The 18,691-nt window shown below is 45.2% G+C and overlaps 1 protein-coding gene across 1 annotated transcript in view; it reads right to left on the bottom strand.

Moving 5' to 3' along the window:
* Nucleotides 1–18,691, bottom strand: part of LOC124593899 (nuclear receptor subfamily 2 group E member 1) — a 90,505-nt gene that overhangs the window by 10,034 nt on the left and 61,780 nt on the right. The window contains exon 4 of the mRNA XM_047132249.1: nt 15,351–15,698. Coding sequence (XP_046988205.1) covers nt 15,351–15,698 — 348 coding nt within the window. The remainder of the gene's footprint in view (nt 1–15,350; nt 15,699–18,691) is intronic.

Below are 18,691 nucleotides of genomic sequence, written 5' to 3'. Positions count from 1 at the left end.
CAGTTATTTTGCTCCCCAAATAGCAAAACTCGTTTACTACTTTAAGTGCCTCATTTCCTAGTCTAATTCCCGCAGCATCACCCGATTTAATTCGACTACAGTCCATTATCCTCGTTTTGCTTTTGTTGATGTTCAACTTATATCCTCCTTTCAAGACACTATCCATTTCGTTCAACTGCTCTTCCAAGTCCTTTGCTGTCTCTGACAGAATTACAATGTCATCTGTCAACCTCAAAGTTTTTATTTCTTCTCCATGGATTTTAATACCTACTCCGAACTTTCCTTTTGTTTCCTTTACTGCTTGCTCAATATACAGATTGAATAGCAGCGGAGAGAGGCTATAACCTTGTCCCACTCCCTTCCCAACCACTACTTCCCTTTCATGTCCCTCGACTCTTATAACTGCCATCTGCTTTCTGTACAAATTGTAAACAGTCTTTCGCTCCCTGTATTTTACCCCTGCCACCTTCAGAGTTTGAAAGAGAGTATTCCAGTCAACATTGTCAAAAGCTTTCTCTAAGTCTACAAATGCGAGAAACGTAGATTTGCCTTTCCTTAATCTATTTTCTAAGATAAGTCGTAGGGTCAGTATTGCCTCACGTGTTCCAACATTTCTACGGAATCCAAACTGATCCTCCCCGAGCTCGGCTTCTACCAGTTTTTCCAATCGTCTGTAAAGAATTCGTGTTAGTATTTTGCAGCCATATCTTATTAAACTGATAGTTCGGTAATTTTCACATCTAACATATAGAATTTTTCTTTGGACTTGGATGGAGGTCTCTGTGTCACCAATCTCGAGAAAATTGATATGGTGTAGCACACTCATTTGCGATCGCGCCGCATTAGCGATACAATCAGAGTGAAATATCCACAACATTACTCATATTTCGTAAACAGTTTCAGGTACCGAAATGAGATTTTGGAGAATGATAGCAAAGAAATGCTATGGGGTTTGGAAACAACATAAATGAAGACATTATACATTTATATTGTACCAAAGATGTGCTTTTTCATAAGATGCTTTTCCTCATTCCTCGTTTAATAAACTTAATAAACCACTTGTTTAGAATTCTCTCGCAATTGCGTCTGTACAACATGTTACTGAGGCGACCTCTGTAAATACCACTGTGTTGTGGCAAAAGAAGAAAATTTTAACATGGCAACAAGAGAAAGCTGTAGGTTTTACTCAATTCGCCACTCATGACACTTCTCTCAACAAGCCAGGCGAAAGTAAATCGCCGAATTTTCGGTGGAATCCCTTTTAAATACCGACAAAAGCAGGGGTTGCAGATTATTTTGAATGGTCACCATGCAAGTGTGAGCACAGAGGTGCCCTGCTTAATATTTGCAAGGGCCGGCCGTTGTGACCGAGCGGTTCTAGGCGCTTCAGTCCGGAACCGGGCTGCTGCTACGGTCGCAGGTTCGAATCCTGCCTTGGGCATGGATGTGTGTGATGTCCTTAGGTTAGTTAGGTTTATGTAGTTCTAAGTCTAGATGACTGATGATCTCAGATGTTAAGTCCCATAGCCATTTGAACCATTTTTTGAATATTTGCAAAAAATGTGAGTCTAGGCTTCACTTTAGAATGGCATTTCCCTTTCAGCGCTTTGCATTTCCCCTACAGTGCCTGCCTGCAGCCCCCACCACTACCACTCTCTCCACACATGCCCTGCCATCTGTGTATCCACTGGCCACAGTATGCATGGACACTACAGCCGTGTCACATGTCTTGAGTCTGGAGATGGGCTTATTTACAGAAAGACAAGTATCCACATGCGCAGCGCGACGATTTCTAGAGCGCAGTATACTGTGAGCACAGGGACCATTGTTGTGGCTTTTCTTGAAGTGGCAGAGGATAGAGGCTCGCCGAAAGTGGAGTGCCCAATGACACCACTGGACACAAGGGTGGCTCCATACTATCTTTGCAGAAGAGATGCAGTCCTGCATATGGCCTCATAATGGACGTGTCGATGCGTGGAAACTCTGAGGACAACTAACACGGCCAAATGGCATTCGCATTGCCTGTGCTGTCCTCATCTATGTCGAATACAGAGGGTGTTCAGCTGTTGCACCTGTGAGCATATCTCTCACACATAGAAAGCCACCGGTTATGCGTTGCTGAGACACTGAAGTGCTGCCAATCACCAACCACTTTAATAACTTTTTTTTCTAATTTTCAACATTCTTCAGGAGCACCACATCTCAAATGCTTCGATTCTCTTCCATTCCGGTTTTCCCACAATCCACATTTCACTACCACGCTCCAAATGTACATTCCCAGAAATTTCTTCCTCAAAGTAAGGCCTATGTTTGATAATAGGCCAGGAATGCCCTTTTAGCGTGTGCTTTCTGCTTTTTATATCCTCCTTGATCCATTCATCCAGGGATTATTTTGTGCCTAGGTAGCAGAATTCCTTAACTTCATCTACTTTATGATCACCAGTTTTGATGCCGAGTTTCTCGCTGTTTTCATTTCTGCTACTTCTCATTACATTCGTCTTTCTTCAGTTTCATCTCAATCCATATTCTGTACACTTTAGACTGTCTATTCCATTCAGCAGGTCCTGCAATTCTTCTTCATTATCACTGAGGATAGCAATGTCATCAGCGAATCTAATCATTGATATCCTTTCACCCTGATCTTAAATCCTGCACTTGAATCTTTCTTCTATTTCCGTCATTGCTTCTTCGCTGCATGAATTGAACTGTAGTGGCGAAAGACTACATCCCTGTCTTACATCCTTCTTAATATGAGCACTTCGCACTTGGTCTTCCACTCTTACTATTTCCTCTTGGTTCTTATACATATTACCCCTCTTTTTCACAACATTTCGAACATCTTGCACTATCGAACATTATCGAAAGCTTTTTCCAGGTCGACAAGCCCTATGAATGTGTTTTGACTTTTCTTCAGTCTTGCTTCCATTATCAAACGTAGCGTTAGAACTGCCTCTCTTGTGCCTTTTCCTTTCCTAAAGCCAAACTGATGATCATCCAACACATCCACAATTTTCTTTTCCATTCTTCTGTAAACTGTCCTTGACAGCAACTTGGATGCATGAGCTGTTAAGCTGATTGTGCGATAACTCTCGCACTTATCGGCTCTTGCACTCTTCAGAACTGTGTGGATGATGGTTTTCCGAAAGACTTATGGTATGTTACCAGTCTCATACATTCTGCACACCAACGTGAATAGTCGTTTTGTTGCCACTTCCACCAACGATTTTGGAAATTCAGATGGAATGTGATCTATCCCTTCTACCTTACTTGATTTTAAACCTTCCAAAGCTCTTTCAAATTCTGATTCTAGTACTGGATCCCCTATCTCTTCCCTATCGACTTCTGTTTCTTGTTCTATCACGTCATCAGACAAGTTCTCCCCATCATAGAGGCCTTCAAGTCCTTCCAACAATTCGCTCTCTCCTCTCCCTGCACTCTTACTGTTACCACCCGTGTTTTTAAATTCAACGAAGGTTCTTTTGATTTTTCTATATGCTGTGTGAGTCCATCTGACAATCACTTCTTTTTCAATTTTTTCACATTTTTCACACAGCCATTTCCCTGCACTCCCTACTTATTTCATCACTGTGTGACTATTTCTGTATTCCTGAATTTTCTTAAACATTTTTATATTTCCTTGTTTCGTCTATCAACTGAAGAATTTCTTCTGTTACCCACTGTTTCTTGGCAGTTACCTTCCCTGTACATATGTTTTTCTTTCCAGCTTCTATGACTGCCCCTTTTAGAAATGTCCACTCCTCTTGAAGTGAACTGTCAACTAATTCAAGAAATCTGGCATTAAGCTGAAGTAGCATAGGATGGCTAAACTGTATCTGTAATCTAAGTCGAGTTTCATCTGATGCCCAGCCATTTTTTCTCCCAGAGGTGGCAGTCCTGTGCACTAAATTGCCAACATATACATCATTAAATTATAAATTTAATGGTGTTTTCATCCAATAAGTTACATTTTATTATCTGCTATCCTTTCTGGTGTAGCAATTTTAGTGACCAGCTGTGTACAGTTACAGAAGAACGATATCACTGCATATGATCACGAAGAGATTTTGGATAGCAGAAGCATGTCATCTCTAAGGTTGTAGAGATACGGGGCTCTTCACGTGCCGCCATGCAAGGTTGTCCAGGGCATTTTCAGAAATAAAGTGTACTAGGTTTTTATATGTTTTACAAAAATATATTTGAAAAAAAGTCGACAAACGGGACGTAGAATGTCGTCAACATATCGCTGTGCTATAAGGGTGCCGTGAATGACAACGAAAGGAGTCCTGTTACAAAACTAAATGGCACCCCAGACCATCACTCCAGGTTGTAGGGCCGTATTGGGAACGACAGTCAGGTTACTATCCAGGGTGTCTACACACACGTCTTCGCTGATCATTGGGGCTCATTTCGAATGGGACTCATCACTGACGTCAATTATACTCCAATCAATGAGATTCCAAGCCGACGACGTGTCTGGAGACGCCCTGGACGAGTGGAATACCAACCTGACTGTCGCCCGTCATATGGCTCGACAAACAGGAAAACGGGAGGGGTGCCAAGTTTTTCATAGCACGACCCCTTTGGTTGTCATTGGGGGAACCCTTACAGCACAGCTGTGCGTCGACGATAGTCTAAGCTCGGTTTGCTGCACTTGATGGCAGCCATCCCGGGCTTACATTTCAGCAAGATAATGCCTCTCAAAACAGGAGGATAGAGTCTTCTCCCTGTCTTCGTGCTTGCCAAACCCTACCTTGGTCAGCAAGGTCCCCAATTGGGAAAAGTTTGAAGCATTATAGACAGGGTTCTCCAACCAGCTCTCGATTTTGACTGTCTAACACACTGTCTAACACATCCCTCAGGAGGACATCCAACACCTCTGTCAATCGACGCCAAACCGAATAACTACTTGCATAAGAGCCAGAGCAGGACTAATATGCTGCTTAGTTTTTAAAGCTCTTTCCGAAATTGTAATCATTTGTTTGTCTGTACATATACATCACATCTACCGATTTCCGTGCCATTCTGATAATTCCTTCGTCGTGCGTCGTCTTTTTTTTTTTCTTAGAGGCAATACAAAATTAGCGCTACACAACTATTTTGGAAATAAACTGATGTAATTCTCTACCTAATTCCGGCAATAATGATATTTATGAATTAAGAAAATACTGTCACTCCTGTTTGTACGGTAGAAACTTAAAATCGAATTTCTAGGAACCTCAAGTTGTAATCGTTTCATAATACCTCTAACCGACCCAACAGCAAAAAATACAAGAAGATAGGGCGAAGATAATACACAACGTTCTCAACCAAGTAAGGCTCAAAATAGATTGTGTCTTAGATATGGAGGAATATTGCTGTATTACTCGTATTATCCTTTGGAAGCACCGATATACACTCCTGGGAATGGAAAAAAGAACACATTGACACCGGTGTGTCAGACCCACCATACTTGCTCCGGACACCGCGAGAGGGCTGTACAAGCAATAATCACACGCACGGCACAGCGGACACACCAGGAACCGGGGTGTTGGCCGTCGAATGGCGCTAGCTGCGCAGCATTTGTGCACCGCCGCCGTCAGTGTCAGCCAGTTTGCCGTGGCATACGGAGCTCCATCGCAGTCTTTAACACTGGTAGCATGCCGCGACAGCGTGGACGTGAACCGTATGTGCAGTTGACGGACTTTGAGCGAGGGCGTATAGTGGGCATGCGGGAGGCCGGGTGGACGTACCGCCGAATTGTTCAACACGTGGGGCGTGAGGTCTCCACAGTACATCGATGTTGTCGCCAGTGGTCGGCGGAAGGTGCACGTGCCCGTCGACCTGGGACCGGACCGCAGCGACGCACGGATGCACGCCAAGACCGTAGGATCCTACGCAGTGCCATAGGGGACCGCACCGCCACTTCCCAGCAAATTAGGGACACTGTTGCTCCTGGGGTATCGGCGAAGACCATTCGCAACCGTCTCCATGAAGCTGGGCTACGGTCCCGCACACCGTTAGGCCGTCTTCCGCTCACGCCCCAACATCGTGCAGCCCGCCTCCAGTGGTGTCGCGACAGGCGTGAATGGAGGGACGAATGGAGACGTGTCGTCTTCAGCGATGAGAATCGCTTCTGCCTTGGTGCCAATGATGGTCGTATGCGTGTTTGGCGCCGTGCAGGTGAGCGCCACAATCAGGACTGCATACGACCGAGGCACACAGGGCCAACACCCGGCATCATGGTGTGGGGAGCGATCTCCTACACTGGCCGTACACCACTGGTGATCGTCGAGGGGACACTGAATAGTGCACGGTACATCCAAACCCTCATCGAACCCATCGTTCTACCATTCCTAGACCGGCAAGGGAACTTGCTGTTCCAACAGGACAATGCACGTCCGCATGTATCCCGTGCCACCCAACGTGCTCTAGAAGGTGTAAGTCAACTACCCTGGCCAGCAAGATCTCCGGATCTGTCCCCCATTGAGTATGTTTGGGACTAAATGAAGCGTCGTCTCACGCGGTCTGCACGTCCAGCACGAACGCTGGTCCAACTGAGGCGCCAGGTGGAAATGGCATGGCAAGCCGTTCCACCGGACTACATCCAGCATCTCTACGATCGTCTCCATGGGAGAATAGCAGCCTGCATTGCTGCAAAAGGTGGATATACACTGTACTAGTGCCGACATTGTGCATGCTCTGTTGCCTGTGTCTATGTGCCTGTGGTTCTGTCAGTGTGATCATGTGATGTATCTGACCCCAGGAATGTGTCAATAAAGTTTCCCCTTCCTGGGACAATGAATTCACGGTGTTCTTATTTCAATTTCCAGGAGTGTATAAAACAGAGCTACGGTATACACTGCCAGAAAAACAAATAGTGCACCATTTCAGAGATTTACATTACACTCAAGCTTTGTTGTTGCAACAGTGCAGCTGGAATACATGAAATTATTACATTTACAGATCAACAGCACTAGCGGTTCTGAGGTGCCAGGAACCAACCAATACTAAAACCTCTGTTAGTACGTGGTGTAGCCCCCACATGCGGCAATGCAGGCGCTGACTCTGGCATCGAGTCTATCGTACAGATGGCGACTACTGTCCTGGGATACGTCATGCCACAGCTGCTCGACCTGTTCATGTAGTTCTGTATCAGTTATTGGTTGACGAGTCACACGAGTCACTTCTCGTTCCGTAATATCACACATACACTATGGGATCAAAAGTATCCGAACACCTGGCTGAAAATGAATTACAAGTTCGTGCCGCCCTACTTCGGTAATGCTGGAATACAATATGGTGTTGGCCCACACTTAGCCTTGATGACAGCTTCCTGTCTCGCAGACATAGGTTCAGTCAGGTGCCGGAAGGTTTCTTGGGGAATGGTAGCCCATTCTTCATGGAGTGCTGCACTGAGGAGGGATATCGACGTCGATCGTTGAGGCCTGGCACGAAGACTCTCTTGAAACTTTCGTAGCAGCTGTCTTTTTCCTAGTGTTGCATTCATGCTATTCCCAAACTTTTATGGAAAGAGAAGTATTGGTTATGAGAAAGAACATTAATGAATACATTTGTTGTGAAGTACTTGTCAAAATGTCCAGTTTTCTGAAGAGGTCTATACAGGATGCTCTAGAATTAAGACCAGATACAATTCTTACTGTACTGTTCTGCATTCTGAAAATACTGGGATCAGAAGTATCCGCACACCCGGCTGCAAATGATTTACAAGTTCGTGGCGCCCTCCATCGGTAATGCGGAATACAATATGGTCTCTGCAACCAGAATTTCTCTGGAAAAATAATGAAGGGAAATATGCTTTATAAATCGCCTATTGCAGTAATGATGCATATTGCAAACACAGCTAACGCAATGCGCATCATTAATTCCAGGCAGTGGGTTTTCCAGATAAAGTTGTCATCCATTTGTAGCCCCAAAAACGTAATACCTCCTACTTATTGTATTCCATTCTTTTAGAAACCTATTGTTATAGATTTTGAAGTGTTATGTGAAGTTCTGTTCCATACGCACTGACTCTTCAGTGATAATCTATTTACCTTGAATTATCTGTTGGTGTTTTCGAATATTTCATTAGCTTCCTTTTCAGTGAGGGGTCGGATATTATTTCGGATTCATATACTTTTATCACCTGCAAAAAGTATAAAATTTGCATCTTTTGATAATGCAAGTCAAAGACCTTCTTGTATATGAGAAACAACACAATACCCAAACTCGAACCTTATGGTACACTGTGTCTGATTGCCTCACATTCTGAATGAGTTCCATGGAACTCACGCATTGCTTTCTGTCATTTGGCTAAGATGAAAACCATGAACCCACTGTGCTTAGTATTCTGAAGTATTTTAGCTTTTGCATCAGAATATCTAGGAAATGCCTCAACCGACCGTCGAAATATTCGCGATGGTAGGAGTTTCAGATGTATTGATTGTGACCAAGGTAAATATAGCCTATTCAATTGACAGTCCTTTTTGAAATCCAAAATGCTTGCTGTCCAGTATGCTTCCCTGCACTGTATGTAAAGTCTATTATACCTTATCTTCTCGAAAACGTTTGAAAATGTTACACCATGTGATCAAAAGTATCCGGACACCAGGCTGAAAATGACTTAAAAGTTCGTGACGCCCCCCACCGGTAATGCTGAAATACAATATGGTTTTGGCCCGCCCTTAGCCTTGATGACAGCTTCCACTCTCGCAGGCATACGTTCGATCATGTGCTGGAAGGTTTCTTGGGGAATGGCAGCCCATTCTTCTTGGAGTGTTGAACTGAGGAGAGGTATCGATGTCGGTCGGTGAGGCCTGGCACGAAGTCGTCGTTCCAAAACATCCCAACGGTGTTCTGTCACATTCAGGTCAGGACACTGTGCAGGCCAGTCCATTACAGGGATGTTATTGTCGTGTAACCACTCCACCACAGGTCGTGAATTATGAACAGGTGCTCGATCGTGTTGAAAGGTGCAATCGTCATCCCCGAATTGCTGTCCAACAGTGGGAAGCAAGAAGGTACTTAAAACATCAATGTAGACCTGTACTGTGATAGTGCCACGCAAAAAAAGGAGGGATGCAAGCCCCATCCATGAAAAACATGACCACACCATAACACCACCGCCTCCGAATTTTATTGTTGTGACTACACACACTGGCAGTTGACTTTCACCAGGCATTCGCCATACTCACACCCTGCCATCGGGTCGCCACACTGTGTACCGTGATTTGTCACTCCACACAACGTTTTTCCACTGTTCAGTTGTCCAATATTTACGCTCCGTACACCAAACGAGGTGTCGTTTGGCATTTACCTGAGTGATGTGCGGCTTATGAGCAGCCGCTTGACCATGAAATCCAAGTTTTTTCACCTCCCGCCTAACTGTCATAGTATTTACAGTGGAGCCTGATGCAGTTTGTAATTCCTGTGTGATGGTCTGGATGGATGTCTGCCTACTACCCTTCAACAGACGAGGTCGGCCTGTACGCTTTTGTGCTGTAGATGTCCCTTCACGTTTCCACTTCAGTATCACATAGGAAACAGTGGACCTAGGGATGTTTAGAAGTGTGAAAATCTCGCGTCTGGACTTATGACTCAAGTGACACCCATTCACCTCACCATGTTCGAAGTCCGTGAGTTCCGAGGAGCGCCCCATTCTGCTCTCTCACGATGTCTAATGACTACTGAGGTCGCTGATATGGAGTACCCGGCAGTAGGTGGCAGCGCAATGCACTTAATATGAGAAACGTATGTTTTTGGGGGTGTCCGGATACTTTTGATCACATAGTGTATGATCGATTGGAAACAGTCCAGAGTTCGTGCTGACCAGGGAAGTTGCTGGACGTTATCCTGTCTCCTGGTTAGGATTTACTGCAAAACCGACAGAATAATTTTTGAGGCGTGTGATAAACTGACAGTATTGTAAAAATCCAAAGTAGTGTGAAGCGAATGATAAAAGGTGATCAGCGACGCTCGTCAGACATATGATTGTGTGATCTCTGATTCTGACAACAGAAGACATTAATAATTACTATTCTTTCCTTCTTTTGTCCAACGATCAAAGAGTGACTCTAGCTCTCCTAAGATTATCGCTGGCTAAGACGGATGTGATTGTAACAGGTCTTATTAAAATACAGGTCTATTATCAATAATTGTGTGAATTATGTACTTAAGCGCTTGCAGAAAACAGTAGTATATTCGTTAACTATAAAAGCTCTTCTTTTATTTGTAGTATAGTGCCCTCCCTTACCTGAGATATTTAAGATAGTTTTACGTATTGTTAGCAGCCATTTCTTGCTTTTTTTTTTAAAAAAAAAGAAAAGAAAAAAAGAAGTAGAACAGTGTTCGTACAGGACATACAAATGCTGCCAAGTACTATCAGCTTAGCGTATTCGCCGCCACAGCGATCACGGTATATTAATTAAAAATACAGACTGGTTGCAAAATGAATATTAGTGTAATACACATTAGTGTAATACACCTTTACATAGAAACAACTCCCTGAGAGCTTTATTAATTTACCTCTACTGAAATTTATTCCCATGATTTGTGTAGAAGTAGCTTACACAAACCTTTTGCGCTGTCGCTGACAAATGTTTAAAAATATTGACATAGCATGAGAGTGTTATTAGCGTCATCATTGTGTCTTAGTACAGGAATAATATCAGTTTTAATGCAAGGATGAGAGGTTAATAATTTTAACCTTCACATGCATTTGAAGCATATTTAAAGACCATTGAAACCACAACGCAATAGGCCGGCCGGTGTGGCCGTGCGGTTAAAGGCGCTTCAGTCTGGAACTGCGTGGCTGCTACGGTCGCAGGTTCGAATCCTGCCTCGGGCATGGATGTGTGTGATGTCCTTAGGTTAGTTAGGTTTAATTAGTTCTAAGTTCTAGGGGACTGATGACCACAGATGTTAAGTCCCATAGTGCTCAGAGCCATTTGAACCACAACGCAATACACTACACAAACACGATACGATAAGTCACAAAGTCTTGCGGAGCACGTTGACATTCATGGAAGTGTGTGGGCGAGTATTATTCTGTTGGAAGAACACATCATCTGCCAGTTGCAAGAATAACAGAAGAACGGCTGTAACAACATTCTGCACGTACCGAGCGTTACTCCGCGTCCCCTCCAGAAACACCAAAAGTGAACAAGAGTTGCAGTTATTGCACCGTGGGGTTAGGTAACTGGTATCCACTAATTCACTCAAGGAGACAACGCTCACGAGGTCTACTTTGTATGCGCAGATGACTGTCACTTGCATACAGACAGAATCTGCTTTCACTGCTGAAGACCACGGTGCACCATTTCATCTTCCAAGTGATCCTCTGACGGCACCAGTTCAGCCGTGCTCGTCGATGCTGTGGCGTGAATGGAAAAGAGGCTAGAGATGTGCGTGTCCGCAGTCCCACTCCTAATAACCGGTTCGTAACAATTCGTGTTGAAACGTCTGGGCTCACAAGCCCTCTCGTCTGTGCTGTAATAGCCGTACGATCTGCCACTGCTGCCCTTACAACACGACGAACCTGGCGGAAATGTATGCTGCGTGGACGTCCAGAAACTCGTCTACGGTTGTGAGAATGTTCACGTGACCACTGATGTACATCTTCATGGATGCACTGCAAATCACACTTAAGTGCCTGGCAGAGGGTTCATCGGACCACCTTCACAATAATTCTCCATTATTCCAATCCCGAACAGCGCATGGAAAAATCGAACACCTATATCTTTCCGTGCAAGTTCTGATTTCCCTTACTTTATTATGATGATCGTTTCCCCCTATGTAGATCAGCGTCAACAAAATATTTTCGCATTCGGAGAAGAAAATTGGAGATAGAAGTTTCTTGAGAAAACTCTGCCACAACGAAAAATGCCTGTGTTTTAATGGTGTCCACCACAAATCCTGTATCGTGCCAGTGACACTCTCTCCCCTGTTTCTCGATAATATAAAACGTGGTCCTCTTCTTTGAACTTTCTCGATGTACTCCGTTAATCCTATCTGGTAAGGATCCCACGCCGCACAGCCGTAGTCCTCAAGGGGACGGAGAAGCGTAATGTAGGCAGTGTTCTGCCAATAAAACGCTGTCTTGGTTGGGCTTCCCCAAGACATTTTCTATATGTTGTTTCCAATTGAAGTTATCTGTAATTGTAATTGAGCCGTGGCAAAATTTGCTATTTTGAAGAGCGCGCCGCAGCGCGTAGTGTAAAGCAGTCCCCCTCTGTTTCTGGCAGTGGCGCCGCTGTGGCTATCGCAGCTTTGGTGTCTCCCTCTGGTGGGAAAGGGGAAAGGTAGCCTGTTCACGTGCATTTAAGGGGCGCTATGAGCTCACTAGGGAGAGAGTCTAGGCAGTTGGTCAGTCGGAGTGAGGCTAGGTCAGTCTCGCGTCATCAGTTGCTGGTCTGTCTCTCGTTCGCATTTGTGCGGCAGTTAGTGTCTGTCTGTCGTCGGAATGCGAGTATGTCTGTCCTTTGGATCAAACTTTAAGCCAGAAAATGAGAGTCTTGCCATTCCGCGAGTAACAGAACTCAGCTAGTGGTCGCCCGGTCGGGGCTGAGTTCCTGCATCTGAGTCTGCGCGTTAGGCCGCCAGTCTGCTCGAGATGCTCGGGCAACGGTCATTGGCGGTTGAATCGGTCGGTTGGTCGGTCGCGCACTGAGACACGAGATGACTTGTCCACCTTGAGCGTCGGCGCATGTGAGGTCCCCACGTGAGTCCAGTCGGCCGCGCCGTATAGAAAGGGGTAGTGGCTTCGCGGTTGACACAAGAGCAACAGGAGTGAAACCACGGCATGGGGGTGGCCGGGGCGAGCTGCGACGTCGTGAGACGGGAGATCGGACCGCCTTCCTGCGTCCGTTGAAGCGGCTGACAGCGGACGGTTCGGGAGAGCGTTGGGGGTGCTGCGGCAGGTCTTCGCCAGAATTCGCAGTTTATTAGAAGTTAAGTGATTGATGATAACTTGTTTGATTTACTCTTATTAAATTTTACTTGTTTTCTTGGTGAGGTCACTAGCCAGTTTGCTTTGGGGTCGTCCCACCATTCTTCTCCGTTTGCCCACCCGCAGTAAGGTGGTTGTTTATAAACTGGGTGGTCCGTTTTTCCCTTGTGGGGCAGGGGCAGGTTAGAGCGACCTGCGGTTCGGGTTGTTCAGTAATCCCCATGTCAATCTGCCATACTTTAATAGCTGCCTCTGTCATGTTTGTCGGATTCGGTGTTATCGAATTTATAGAATTAAGGTGTAAAGGCCGAATTCCTGAAAATTGTTATTATCTTGCCTATCATCTTGCGAGACGGTATATGTGTAATGTAGACCATGTTGTACATTTTATGTAAGTCGGAATTTCATGGGTTTTATTTAAATAGCCATTTTTATAAAGTTGCCACACTTCTACCGTAAGAGTCTTTTTAAAAACAAATTGCACTTTCGATGGCAAATAATTTCTTAGTCTGAGTGTTTGTACCATTTCCATCCCTCTTACGGGGTGCATAGTTAATGTGTTTGTGTGAGTTGTTAAAAATTTTAGTTTAAAGTAATCTGGTGTGTTGCAGATTTGCACCAGTGTGGTCCTTCAGAGGTTATTGTGAGCAGTCGTGACTACGGCCGTGTTGAAAGGGAGCGGCAAGCTTCTCAGCCCGAAGGCTCATACTGCCAATATTGTTCTTTCTGCCTCTAAATAAAATTGTAACTTGATATTTCGAGGGTGCTTTTCTGCTTATAAATTTTAAATCTGTTTTTGAAAAGGCTTTTATGAATAAAATTCCCATTTGTTAAAGGTAATTTCATTTTCATCAGTTTCTCTGTGGCAACTACTTCCACGCTCACCTAGCGTGATTAAATGTGTTAATGTTCTTGACGAATCGCTAGTAAATGAAGTAAATTCTTTAAGAAAAGATTTAGAAAGTAAATTCACGGTTCAGTAATTCCTAGCTATTTATTTGAATTTACGGCCTTTAGATTTGACTGAAGCAAAGTTAAACGGATTCCTTGTAGCACTCATATTGACAACGTCACACTTTTCACTATTTAGGGTCAGCTGCCTATTTTCGCACCATACAGATATCTTTTGTAAATAGTTCTGCAGTTTGCTTTGATCTTCTGATGACTTTATTGACGATAAATGACAGTATCATCTGCAAAACAACCTAAGAGAGCTGCTCAGATTGTCTCCTAAATCGTTTATATGGATAAGGAACAGCACAGGGCCTATAACACTACCGTGGGGAACGCCAGATATCATTCCTTTTTTACTAGATGACTTTACGTCAAGTACTATGAATGGTTACCTCTTTGATAGGAAATCACGAATCCAATCTCTTAACTGAGACGATATTCCTTAAGTACGCAATCTGTAGTTGCTTGTGAGGTACAGTGTCAGACGTCTTCTGGCAATCTAGAAATGCGAAATCAATTTGAAATCCCCTGTCAATACCACTCAACAGTTCATTTGAGTAAATACATAGTTGTGTTTCACATGAATGATGTTTTCTACATCCTTGTTGACTGTATGTCAATAAACCAGTCTCTTCGAGGTAAAACATAATGTTCAAACACAATATACTCGTATGTTCCAAAATCATGGAGCATATTGGCGTTAATGACATGGGCCTGTAATTTTGTGGATTACTCCTACTGCCTTTCTTTAATATTGGTGTGACCTGTGCAGCTTTCCAGTCTTTGGGCACAGATCTTTCGTCGAGCGAGCTGATTGTTAAATATAGAGCTATTGCATCAGCATATTCTGAAGGAAACATAATTGATAGACAGTCTGGACCAGAAGACTTGGTTTTATTCAGTGATTTAAATTTTTCCACTACTCTGATGTTAACTTATAAGTCTACTTCTAAGCTACTCAGATTGGGAACTGTTCTTAATTTGAATTTTGGAATCCTTACTTCGTCTTCTTTTGTGAAGGAATTTCGGAAAACTGTGTTTAGTAACTATGCTCAGCACTGTTGCACAACTGACGCAGCACATCCTACTTGTGTGACAGTTCTCTGAAAGGGCCATCCCACCACTCAGAAAGGCCACAAGCTCACCACTTTCAAACTCCCTCAGTTGGCTTCCCGTGGCATGGTTGCCTGGTTGCTTTGCACGTATGTACCACACTGAGCCTTCTGGCTGCGAGCGTTCCCTATTAAAGGGTAGACACAGATAGCCTTCTGGTAGCTATGCCATTACACTATGACGGACATTATTGAATCCATTTTCAGTACATCTACTATCCCCCAGCTGGCACATGCGGTCATCGAATCCATTTTTTTTTTCGGCAATGTGTATGAAAGTTACGGACGTTTTATGTGAATTTAGACCACACTGCTGTGACTCAGCCGTTATGAGATATGATGTGGGGCCGTAGCTGTACCTGGGCGGCAGAGGAGCACGGTCTCGAGCAGCGCGACCTCCAGCGGGGACAGCCTGGCGTCCTGCAGCACCCGGACGGCGGCGGCCACGGCGCGCCAGTCGCCAGCTGCCGCTGGCGCTACTGCTGCTGGCGCTGCCACTGGCGACGCGGCGGCGCCCTCCAGCTGCGCGGCCACGTCGGCGGCGGGCCAGCAGGCGGCGCGCAGCAGCAGCAGGCGCGGCCACGCGGCGCGCACCAGCCGGTCCTGCTGGCCGCGCGACAGCCCGCAGCCCAGGCACGGGTGGCGCCGCGCCTGCCGCACGCTGCCCAGCAGCAGCTGCGACCACGTCTCGTGCACCGCCTCGCACCCTGCGCCGCGCAACAACCACACACTCGACAGCAGCTCACTCAAAAAGGCGTACCTAGAACACTCAGCTCAAATCGGACAAATAGGTGTTCCACAGGGGTCGATACTGGGTCCTTTCTTGTTCTTGACTCACTTCTTGCGCCACTATATTCCTCCAGCAAGGATCCATGTACAACTGGTAGATAGCTAAAGGTATCAATGACAACTGAATGACGATCTGACAACATTAACTGAAATATATGCACAGAAAAGACAAGTCTACCACAAGCTTCGATATTGGGTCCACTCTTGTTCTTGTTCCTGTGACCACACCTTGTGCACTTCCTTGCACCCGGTGCTGTCACAGTCCTCTAGATATGATCCCTGTTTTACAGATTGCTTTAAAGATCAGCTTACAATATTCACTAGAAATGTGAGAAACTTAGAATCTGATGGACTCATTACAACTCATAGGAGTTAAGCTGGAAGAGGACATCTTACACCTCTTCAAATAAGTGCTTACCTTGACTTACTTTTTATTCAACGACCGGTATTTTGAGCAGACTGACGGTGTTGCTATGGGTAGACCTCTGTCTCCCATAGTAGCTAATCTTTTTATGGAAAATTTCGAGGACAAAGCACTGCAGACGGCAGTTTTGAAACCTAAATGTTTTTGGAGATATGTAGATGATACGTTTATGGTATAGCGGCAAGGGACAGCAACGCTTCCTTCTTTTCTGGAACATCTGAACTCCCTCCATCCAAGCATCTGTTTCACCATGGAGGTAGAGAAAGATGGTGAGCTCCCATTTCTGGATGTTTTGGTTTGTAGAAAAGGACACCGCTCCTTGGGTCATAGTGAGTTCTGGAAGCCTACGCACACAGACTTGTATTTACAATCTATGAGCTGTCATCATCCCTCACAGCGCAGCGGTGTATTACGGACGCTAGTGCATAAGGCTAGAGCTATCTCAGATCAGGACACCTTATCGGCAGAGCTTAGCCATCTCCATTCTGTGTTTGCCCAGAACGCGTACTCCGAGAAGCAGATCCGGAATGCATTTCGACCAGCACGCTCCAAACCTGAAGAACAGCCTGAAGAAGCAGACAACACCACGGGGTTGGTTTTTCTACCGTATGTCGGTGGCGTGTCTTTTAAGATGTTGGCAGAATTTTCAAGAAATACCGGATTAAATATGTTTTCCGGCCTCCAGCACGAGTGCAATCAGTGCTGGGCTCTGTTAAGGACAACCTCGGCCTGAGGAGACCAGGAATATATAAAATCCCGTGCCACTGTGGGAAGTCTTACATTGGCCAGACGTGTCGTACGGTTAAAGACAGATGCGACGAACATAAACGTCACAAGAGGTTGGGTCAGCCAGAGAAATATGCTGTTGCTGAATACTGCCTTGACACGGGACACGGCATGAACTATGAAGAAACCAAGGTCTTCTCGTATGCTTCCGCATACTGGGACATCATCATCAAAGAGGCGGTCAAAATACATATAAGCAGTGACCTAATAAACAGAGACACAGGGTTTCACCTGAGCAAAGCCTGGGAGCCAGCCTTGCGGCACTAAGGAATCGTCAGCCGCAGATTAGCAACTGCACCGAGTCAACGCACATGGGAAACCTTAACGCAGATGCTTAAACCGCGCGCCAACACGTCGCGCGGGAACGGGGTCCGTCGCTCCCGGCCGCATTTTCCCCGCCGCGGCGCGCTTCAGCAGACTGCGACCCGTTTCTCCAGCAGAGGGCTCTGGTATTCGACGCCGTCCACGATTGGTCTTCGATGGCGTTATGCCCCCGCTGGCGCCTGCGCTGTTCTAGAAAGCCAGCATATAAATTGGCGAGCTTCTCAGCGACGCGACAGTAGCACCTGAAGATGGCGGGCAGTTGTATCGCTGAAATATTGTGCGGTTTTTACAATATTATCTGGCGTAATTCCCCGGAACCTATCAAGCAGATGCAGCGCAGGGAAAACCTCAAACAACACAATTTAGAATTTCTCTTGTCACTGCAATTATACCACAGGAATATATATTGTGTTCGCTCTTGTTCTTCTGACCCACCCCAGTCACCACATGGCACCCTGTGTGCCTAAGTCTTATAGCAGAACTAGTAGCCAGTGAACATCTTTCTTAAAAGACGAAATTACAACATTCAGAAAAAATCTAACAAATGTAGAAGGCTTGTGCACACTACAACAGTTCTACAGGTAGTGATGTTAGATTCACCCTTTTTGTTATTGTTGTGACTATTGCTTGTCACTTGTTCATATCCTGTACTGCTGCGGTCCTCTAGCCATGAACCGCCTAGAACTAGTAGACAGTCAACAGTCTCTTACTTATAAGAACAACTGACATCATTTAGGTCGAATGCTGAAGACAAATGCCAAAGACTTGTGGTCATTACTGGTGTACCATAGTATGCTATACTGGATCCACTCTTGACCTTGTCCTTTTGAGCACACTTCATGCATCACCTCACAGCCTATGCCGCCACCATCCTCTAGTACAGCTAGTGCACAGTCAACAATATCTCAATTAAAGAACCAGTTGGTAGCATGATCCTGACAGACAATGGTTCTGATGCTCAGATCCAGATAACGTCTGAACTATGTCTTAATCTGCACAAAACAGGTAGGGAAAAGCTTCGTGACTTAATATTCTCCTTTCCACTACACCAAGTGGAAAATAGTATAGAATACAGGTCACATCTGTGGACTGAAGTGCTAACAGGAGCGTAGAATGCAACCATCCCAGTCGCCACCACTAGATCGAGAGTCAGAACACTGACTACACTAAGGGATGAATCCAGACACAGACGTAAGCTCTATGCCAACGTGCCATGAGTGTTAGAAACATCGGGTCAGACTTGAGCAGTTTACAGAGGCGTCAGTAGAACTACAGAAAGTGCTGCTCCGAGCTAAAAAGATGCGCTGGGAGGATTATGTGGACAGAGAATTTAAAGGCATTTTTTTTCTCCTAATAATTTTCGGGGGAAGCAGCCGG

This window comes from Schistocerca americana, chromosome 2 (assembly GCF_021461395.2).
Source record: "Schistocerca americana isolate TAMUIC-IGC-003095 chromosome 2, iqSchAmer2.1, whole genome shotgun sequence".
NCBI lineage: Eukaryota > Metazoa > Arthropoda > Insecta > Orthoptera > Acrididae > Schistocerca > Schistocerca americana.
The sequence above is the reverse complement of the archived record's forward strand: the minus strand, read 5'-3'. Positions and strand labels throughout refer to the sequence as shown.